At 38.3% G+C, this 9,997-nt stretch overlaps 1 protein-coding gene across 1 annotated transcript; it reads left to right on the top strand.

The window, feature by feature from the left end:
• Window positions 1–6,767: 6,767 nt before the first annotated feature.
• LOC110739808 lies at window positions 6,768–8,204 on the top strand. Its single transcript, XM_021920290.1, has one exon. It carries the CDS (start codon window positions 6,768–6,770, stop codon window positions 8,202–8,204), a length of 1,437 nt encoding a protein of 478 aa, XP_021775982.1.
• The last annotated feature ends 1,793 nt before the right edge of the window (window positions 8,205–9,997 follow it).

Here is a 9,997-nt window from a genome sequence, read left to right as displayed (position 1 = left end):
GGCGCGCACGACTATTTCTTTTGCGCACGCCACCTGCTGTTGTAATGTTCGCAATCTAACTTTTGTTTTTTTTATTTACTTTAGATTTGGCTCATGGAGCGCTTGCGAATTGTTGATCAGCGACAAAACCTTGAGGCTAATGGAGTGAGATTGTTCCCTAGTCGTTGTATTCGTTACAAGAACAAGAATGAAGAATGGACGACCTATTTCTGTCATGGGGTTCCTAACATACGCTTTGTGATTCCTTGGTGGAACATAAGTGGTATGGTTGGGAATAGTTCTAATTGTCCTTACATTCGCCTTTTAGGCCTTTCTAGTACCACTTATATATTTCCTTGCAAGGTTATGAGACAATATGGGATGAAACAATAGATCCCTCCTCAAGATTGTGATTCTCCCAAGGATGTGAATTTTAAGGTCGAAAGAATTCCCCGTTGGATTGAGTATTGTACTAGCCTTCCTAAGTGGGTAGTGCAAAATCCCACGACAACCATAGTTTTATCTTCCTTTTACAAGGCTTGGATGAATGTGGCTGAAAAGGGATAATTGAATAAAGCTCGTCAACAAAATCAAGTTGCTTTAGCTCTCAATCCTCCTAAGCTTTTAGTGCAATCGGCCACCACTACTCCTACTAATGGCCAAAACAAAGGAGTGAGGAGAAAATTGGATTTTTCCACATCTCCTATGGCTCGTCCAAGAGAACCTAAGAGGAAGGTTGCTCCCAAACCTGCGCAACAAGGAATTAAAATTAAGGAGTCATTCTCAAATCCTCGAAAAAAGGCTCCTTCAAACTCCAAAGAGAAGGGGAAAAAGGTAGAAAGGGCTCCTATTCCCAAATTGAAGAATAATGTGTGCGTTAAGAAGAAGGGAGAAGGCGAAAGTTCTAAGGTTGATGAGAATACTACAATGGATACTACTCCTCCTTCGACTATTACACTTGAGGATATGGTAAAACCTTAGAGTGTTACACAATGTTATTCGTAGTACTTTTTTTTTTAATAAAGTGTAATCACTACTAGAAGTTTTTTTTTTTTTTTTTTTTTATTATTACTATCTAAGTTTCATGATGTACTTTTGAAAGAATTTATGTTTTGGAATAAAAGATCTCCTTAATTTGTTGTTTTATTTGACCAGATCTAAGATTGTCCACGTATTCGTATCATGAAATCAGGTCTCGCGTAGTTCTTTGTTTTATTATTTTTTTTGTTTTTTCTTTAATCCTACTTGTAGGAATTAAATGAAAAATAAATCACACTTTGTTCAATAACTAAAATCAAATATAATTTTGTTTTTCGAATATATTAAGAATTGAATACTCCTTTTATCGCTAGTAAAAATCGTAATTAATTTCCTTCAAGCGTAAAACTTAAAGTTCACAGTTCGTCATCAGGTAGCGCGTGCAACATTGGAAGTTGCATGTGCCTACTGCACGCAACTAATTTTGTTGCGCATGCCTACTGCGCGCAGCACCTATGCTGCGAGCGTTTCATTTCTTTTTTTTGTGTTTTTTTTACCAAGGTTTAAAATGAATGATTTTTTTTTGTTTTTGATATCTTATTTACCCCCCCAAGTGTGAGGAATTTTTTGTGGAGTTTGTTAAAAGTTCGAACACTTGAACGGCTTGTTTTGATTAAGCTTTATTTTTTTTGTCTACCCCCCCCCCCAAGTGTTGCGAATTTTACCGTGTGGTTCGGTAAAATTTGAAACACTTAAGTGAGAATTTTTTATTATTATTATTTTTTGATCTACCCCCCCAAGTGTTATGAATTTTACCGTGGATTTCAGTAAAATTTATAGCACTTAGAATCTTTTGTTTGAATGCTATGAAATTGATTTATATTAGACTATTTGAATGAATGAGTTTATCCGGAATTCATATGTAGTATTTTTAAGGCGATCTATGTTTATTAGTTGACGGATTTCATCGCCACCAATGTCCATTAATCTAACTGCCCCTCCTGATAGAATTTCAATTACACGGTATGGTTCAATCCAATTGGGTTTGAATTTCTCTCGTGGATCAGTTGGAGGACCTCTAACCTCTTTAAGTACAAAGTCACATTCTTTAATATTACGAGGTCGTACCCATTTGTTAAAATGTCACGCAATGCGTTGATGGTAGACTTGTACATGATGCAAAGATTTAACTCGTCGTTCGTCGGGGAATAAAAGCTCTTCATACCTAGCTCAAACCCATTCAGCTTCCGGTAGCTTACTTTCAAGAATGATGCGTAGGTATGGTATTTCCGGTTCAATTAGTTGAAGTGCGTCCATGCCAAAAACTAAGGAGTATGGAGTTACTCCTATTGAAGTTCGTATCAACGTTCTATAACCCTAAAGAGCAAAGTGTAGTTTATTTGGCCAATCTTTATAATGTTCTGCCATGTTTTTAATTATGATTGTTATGTTTTTATTCGTCGATTCTACTGCTCCATTCATTTGAGGTCGATATGGGGAAGAATAGTGATGTTTTACTTTGTAACGAGCCAAAAGGGATTCAACTTCTGCTTTGAATTGAGATCCCTGGTTACTAATTAGTTCGTGTGGAACTCCATATCTATAAAATATGTTTCGCTCGAGAAATTTTGCGACATGTTTAGATGTGATATTAACGTAAGAGGCGGCCTCGATCCACTTTGTGAATTAGTCGATGGTTACTAATACGTACTCGTGTCCTCCCGTTTTTGTTGGAGAAATTTTACCAATAATGTCGATTCCCCAAGTTGAGAATGGCAAAGGGGAAGTGATATTATATAGTTCGGATGGTGGAGGGTGTTGTAAGTTAGCAAACATTTGGCACTCTTGACATCTCTTGACATATTGGATGCAATCATGTTCCATCGTGGACCAAAAGTACCCTAAACGTGAGATTATTTTAGCGAGCATTTTTCCATAAGGCGTGTGGTCTCGGGCTGGTCTATTCATAACAATCTTTGACCATTTGGGCCTTTTTCACAAAATCGACCATTAACTATCCCATAATGGGCTACGAGCGTTCTCAAGGCGCGCTGATCTTTAGATGAAGTTTTTGCAGGATATGTGCAATGAGTAATATAATGGAGGATATGATCATACTAGGCGCTTTCCCCTTCGATGTTATTTAATTCCTCTATTGAGTTGCAATAAGTTGGTTCATCTCTTCTTTCAACGCATAATGGCATCATATTTAATTGATCAGGAATGTTGATCATTGAGGCTGATTTTCCTAGCACATTGGCAAATTGATTTTCGTCCCTTGGGAGATATTAAAATCAATATAATCAAATTGCTTGATGAGATGTTCTAGGTGTGCTTGGTATAATATCATTTTGGGGTTTTTTATTTTCTATTTTTTTTAGTATATGATTTATTATTAAACTGGAATCTCCATATACCTCTAATTTTTGCACACCTATGCTAGCTGCTGCTTCAATCCAACGATGCACGCTTCACATTCTGTGGCATTATTAGTAGCCTCAAAGTCTAGTTTGGCAGAGATTGGAGTATGTGCTCCCTCTGGACTTATGAGTAACACTCCTACACCACACCCTTTTTGGTTGGATGCGCCATCGAAGTACATTACCCATTTGTCATCTTGTGTCATGAGAATTTCTTCATCCGGAAGATGAGTGGTTTCTTCACGACTTGTTTGAATGGGATGTTGGGCCTATAAAATCGGACATTACTTTTCCTTTTATTGATTTTTCAGGAATATATTTGAGGTCAAATTCGGCCAACATCACCAACCACTTGGATATTCTTCCTTGTATGGGTGGTTGTTCAAACAAATACTTTATTGGATTGTGTTGAGAAATCACATGAGTGGTGTGGGGATGCATATAATGTTGTAGTTTTTTAGTTGCCCACACTAATTCTAAACACGTTTTTTTCTAAAGTGCTATATCTTGTTTCATATTGAATAAACTTTTTACTTATGTAGTATATTGCACGTTTTATGGCCGTGTCCGTGAAAGTGATATAAAGTCTAAGAGGTAGTTTGGGTACTGGTGGTGCTAAAACTGGAGGACTTTTGAGATAGCTTTTTACTTTCTCAAAGGCCTCTTGGCATTGGTTGTCCCATTCATGTTTTTCTACTTTTTTTTTTTAATTTTTTGAATATTGGATCACAAGTCATTGTCAACTTACTAATGAATCGACTAATGTGGATTATATTCCTGTTTGGGTTCGCCTCCATGGACTTGATTTGAAGTTTTGGGGACAACAAACATTGATGAAAATTGGGGGTTTAATTGGTAAAATTGGGGGTTTAATTGGTAAGCCCGTAAAAATGGATAGCGCAACAGCAAACAAGGATATGTTAGCTTTTGCAAGATTGTTGATAGAAGTGAAGATCAATGAGTTGATTGATAAAATAGAATTTGTGGATGAATTAGGGCAAATTGTGACCCAGGAGGTGGTTTTTGAATGGAAGCCAATTCTCTGCATGAAGTGTAAGGGAATGGGACATGATAGCTCGTTGTGTACTGCTAGAGGGAAGGAGAATGGGTATACTCAGAACAGGAAGGGACCAAGACAGAATGGTAAGAGACAAGATCAGAAAGTGTGGAAACCTGTTCAGCAGCCAGCTATGAAGCCTGTGCAGAATCCACCTACCAGACCTGATCAAAACCCAATTCAGAAACCAGTGTGGAAAGTTCAGAAGCCAGTACAGGAGCCTACCCAAAGCATCGTAGGAGGAAGGTTTGCTGGCTTGATGGTTGATGAGACTGAGATTGAAATTCTAAAGCAGAACAATGCTCTAGGGAAGAATTACCTAGCACCTGTGAAGAGAGTGGTGTATGGCAGTGAGGAGGGGGTTATATACCCATCACCTCCTCATGGATAGATGGGGCTTCTGGAATACTAGAGGCCTTAATAACTCAGACAGATAATGTGATGTCTTAAACTTTATAAGACAACAGGATATTGGGTTATTTGGGCTTCTAGAAACAAAGGTGAAGGCCAAGAATTTTGCTAAGGTCTTCACTAATTTTGATGGTGATTGGTCAGTGTGTGCTAATTACTCTAAATGTATTAATGGCAGGATATGGGTGATATGGAAACCTAGTGTCTTTCAACTCAATATCATTAGAATTGAAAATTAGTGTATACATGTACATGTGATACATAGAGCTTCTGGCTTGAGTTTCTATTGGACTGTTGTTTATGGGTTTAATGAACCCAGTAGAAGGGAGGATCTATGGAATCATTTGGAAGAAATAAGCAGAGATGTTATAGATCCTTGGATGGTGTGTGGGGATTTTAACAATGTTCTGAATGTTGGAGATAGAGTTGGTTCACCTGTGACCCTTGCTGAGGTTGATGATTTTAGACAGTGTTTGAGGAAGTGTGGTGTGACTGATTTTAAATCTAGTGGCTGCTTCTATACTTGGAATAACAAACAGGAGGGTGATAGTAGGGTTTTTTCCAAGATTGACAAAATTCTGGTTAATGATTGGTGGTTGGAGAAGGTTAAACCAATTAATGCTGTTTTCTTGCCAGAAGGTCTTATGGACCATTGTCCTTGTGTGATGAATATGGGCGATGCTGATGGTGGTTTTAAGAAGCCTTTTAAGTTTTTTAACTATTGGTCTACTTTGCCTTGTTTTCAGGAGGTGGTAGCTGAGGCTTGGAACTGTCAGATTTCCGGCACTCCTATGTACATTTTAGTTCAGAAGCTTAAAGCTTGCAAAGTGGCTTTGAAGAAGCTCAACAATGGGTATAATTCTGACGTTTTGGCTACTGATGAAAAGCTGGGTGCTGAACTTAAGAAGAAACAGGAGCAACTTAACTGTGATCCTAGTAACCTCAGTTTGATGGCTAGTGAACTTCTGGTTAGGCAACAATATATTGAAGCTCATAAGAGGAAATTGAGTTTCCTTAAACAGAAGGCAAAGCTGCATTGGCTTAAGCATGGTGATATTAATTCTGCTCATTTCCATGCCAGCATTAGGAAGCGAAGATTGCAAAACAGAATTTGCAGCATTCAGAAGGAGGATGGGGTGGAAATGCATAGACATGAAGAAATTGCTGGAGCTTTCTTGGACTTTTACAAAGGGATGCTTGGTACTGCTACCCCTAGTCAGCATTATATTCATCAATCTGTCATTGATGAAGGACCAGTGATTGGTGAGGAGAAAAGTAGAGAGCTGTGTAGACCCTTTGGTGAGGCTGATGTAAAGAAGGCTTTATGGGATATTGATGATAATAAAGCCCCTGGTCCTGATGGCTACTCTAGCCATTTTTTCAAATGTGCCTAGGATATTGTAAAAGAGAATGTGTGTGAGGCTGTCCTGGATTTCTTCCGGAATGGCAAGCTCTTAAAACAGATTAATTCCACTGTGATTACTTTAGTGCCTAAAGTTGAGCATGCTACTAAGGTTGGGCAATTCAGGCCAATTTCTTGCTGCAATGTCATATATAAAGTCATCTCTAAGATGATTTGCAGTAGAATGAAAGAAGTGCTTCCTGATGTCATTTCTGAGGTGCAAGGTGCTTTTATAGCTGGACGTTCAATTTTGGACAATATTCTGTTATGTCAAGATATACTCAAGTATTACAATAACAAAATCAAGCCTCCTAGATGTACTGTGAAGGTTGATATTCAAAAAGCTTATGATTCTGTCAGTTGGGATTTCATCAGGGACATGTTGCATGCTTTGGGGTTTCTTGTGCAATTCTGTAATTGGATTATGACCTGTGTTAGTTCACCTTCTTACTCTCTGATGATCAATGGGGGGATGTGTGGTTTTTTCAAGGGTGCTAGGGGTTTAAGATAGGGGGATCCCATGTCTCCTCTTCTGTTTGTCCTGGCAATGGAATATTTGTCCAGGTTATTGAGGAAAGTGGGTAAGCTTAGGCAGTTTAGAGTTCATTCAAGATGCAAGAGGATTGGTCAAAATCATCTGATATTTGCTGATGACTTGATGTTATTTTGTTATGGTGACTCACAGTCCATTTCTTTGATTCATAGGGCTTTAAAAACCTTTGGTAATTGTTCAGGGTTGCAAGCTAACAAGGCAAAAACTGCAATCTACTTTGGCAATACTTCTATAAGTTTTAGAGAGCAAACCTTAAGGCACACTGGTTTCAGTGAGGGTTCTTTCCCTTTCAGGTATTTAGGTATTCCCTTAAATGCCAAATACTTGAGATTTGCTGATTATGATGGTTTGGTCGATAAAATGCTTTCCAGAATTACATGTTGGGCAAGCAGAAATTTGTCTTATGCTGCTAGAGTTGTCTTGATTAAGTCTGTGCTAATGAGCTTGCACGTATACTGGGCTCAGTGTCTCCTTCTGCCAGCTTCTGTTTTGGATAGAATAACTCAGATTTGTAGAGCTTTTCTATGGGATGGAAGTGCTAATTTGTCTAGAAGTCCTCCCATATCCTGGGATTGGGTGTGCAAACCCAAAGCAACTGGTGGATTGGGGATCAGAAACTGTAAGTTGTGGAACAAAGCTGCTCTGGGGAAATATGTTTGGAAAATTGTTAACAAAGAAGACTCTTTGTGGGTCAGATGGGTGCATTCAATTTACTTAAAAGATCAAGAATGGTGGGATTATAAACCAAAGAGTAGTGCTGGTTGGGAATGGAAGAAACTTTGCAAAGTTAAAGATGATCTTCATTCGGGATTCTTGGAGAAAGCTTGGGCTCAGCATAAATACAAGATTTCTGAAGTCTATGATTGGTTGCAAGGAAATAATCTGAGAGTTGTTTGGCATACTTGGATCTGGAATAATTTTAATTCCCCCAAGCATGCCTTCATTTCCTGGCTTGCAATGCATAATAGGCTTAAAACCAGAGATAGGCTTGAGAGATTTGATTTTTGTGAAGACAGCAACTGTTTACTGTGTGGAAATGCTACTGAAACCAGAAGTCATCTCTTCTTTGAGTGTCCTTACAGTAGAAGAAGCATTGATATGATTGCAGTTTGGCTGGGAATCAAGAATAGCTGTTATAATATAGACGTGGCCTGGTTGCATTGGAGAAAGCAATTTAAAGACCCCATCTGTAGAAAAGTGGGAACAGCAGGCTTGGCTTCTGTTATTTACCATTTGTGGTTTGCTAGAAATCATGCTTATTGGTTCAAAGCTGTAATTCATCCTAGGATCTTATGTAGAGGAATCTGTATAGAAACAGTGGATAGGAGTAGGCAACTCATTACAGGGAGTTGGACTAGAAAACAATGTAAATGGTTATATAGCCTTAAAGGTTGTATTCTTTGATTGGGGTTGTTGTAGTTAGGTGGTGAGGGTTTACTCTCTTGTATTTTGAGGGCTTGCCCTCTTCTCTTTGGTATTAATATAATTCTTACTTACCAAAAAAAAAAAAAAAAATGAATCGACTAATGTACTGTAATTTGCCAAGAAAACCCCTAATTTTTTTTTCTATTTGTGGGGGAGGCATATCAATAATTGCCTTTAGTTTCGAGGGATCAATCTCAATGTCACGTGTGCTTACTACGTATCCAAGTAACTTGCCGGAAGTTACTCTGAAAGCGCATTTTTGTGGGGTTCAATCTCATCTTGTACTCTTTTATTCGAGTGAATAATTTGTGTAAAGCTTTTGCATGACCCATTCTATCTTTGGATTTTACAATCATATCATCCACATATACCTCTATTTCTTTGTGCATCATATCATGCAAGAGAGTTGTAGCCGTTCTCTGGTACATATCTCCTGAATTTTTAAGACAAAATGGCACAATTGTGTAGCAATAAGTAGGGGTGGCAAAAGCTGACCCGACCCGATAACCCGACACGAACCCGACCTGAAAATAGCAGGTTAGGGTTGAGATTTTTGACCCAAAAACTTAAATGGGTTGACACGAACCCGACCCGAAAATTAAATGGGTTAGGTTAAGGTTGAAATTTTCAACCCGAAAATGACCCATCAAACCTGAAAATATTTTTCGGGTCAAATCAGGTTGGGTTAACCCGAACGTAATATACTTATATTATAAAAACAAAAAAAATAAAAAAAATTAAACAAACCTTAAAAAAACGGAGCCCAAGCCCAAAGAAGCTAAGCTACCATACAAAAAGAAAAACCCTAAAACCTCACATAATCACATCCTCTTTCTCAAATTTGAAGAGCCGTTTCTCACTTTCTCAGGTTTTTCTTTCTCATAATCTCCTCATTCCTCAACCGTTTCTCAACTTTCCTTCACTCCTCTCCTCCATGAGATGCATTCCTCTAATCCTCTCCTTCATCAATCTAGGTATTTTGCTTCTTAATTTATTTTCCTTTATTTTTCTTCTTTTTTCGTTATTTTTTTCGTTTTGTTTGATGTAGTTGATTTTTTGTTTTGTTTATATAAATTATAGGAAAAATTGATTTAAATAATACGACCTTTAGCCTGTCCGCTAAAAACAAGTCCACCTTTAGATTATCCCAGAATAATACCACCTTTGGGGGGTGTCCGCTTTAAACAATATTTTTTACTTGCAAATTTAACAACTGGTTAACCTTTTGATTTTTTTTGTAATAACTTTCTTTAACACTTTAATTAACTCTTAATTAGAACTTTAATTATGGTTAACAATTAATGTAATTAAAATAATTTTTTTAACAATTTTCTAATTAATCATATTGATTTTAATTTATAAACAAAAAAAAAAACCCCAACAGCCCCCCACCCGTCAACAACCACCACCACAACCGGAGCGGCCCCTACCCTCACCCCCACCAATGACGAAACCCCCATAAAACACCCATACCGTCGCTGGAAACCCTCGCCCTAACTCCCACTGTCGCCAAAAACCCCAACCAACACCCTCACTGTCGCCGAAACCCCTGAATACCTCCACTATCGCCAAAAACCCCCCACACCAACACCCCTACTGTCACCAAAAACCCTCGCCCTTGCCCTACCATCGCCGAGAACCTCCACCCTTCCCCTCCACGAGCCTCAAACGGTCGATGTTTCAGAACGATAGGAGTTTAAGGAAGGAGCAGGTGGAGATCCGGGAAGAGGGAATGAGCTAGGTGGCTGAAACGCGCAAGGTGGTTGACGTGG

The sequence above is a fragment of the Chenopodium quinoa genome, unplaced genomic scaffold, assembly GCF_001683475.1.
Source record: "Chenopodium quinoa cultivar QQ74 unplaced genomic scaffold, ASM168347v1, whole genome shotgun sequence".
NCBI classification, from domain to species: domain Eukaryota; kingdom Viridiplantae; phylum Streptophyta; class Magnoliopsida; order Caryophyllales; family Amaranthaceae; genus Chenopodium; species Chenopodium quinoa.
The sequence above is the reverse complement of the archived record's forward strand: the minus strand, read 5'-3'. Positions and strand labels throughout refer to the sequence as shown.

What these genes read in the sequence shown, in the direction of transcription:
- LOC110739808 (XM_021920290.1), top strand. Translation starts at nt 6,768, where the DNA reads ATGTCTCCTCTTCTGTTTGTCCTGGCAATGGAATATTTGTCCAGGTTA.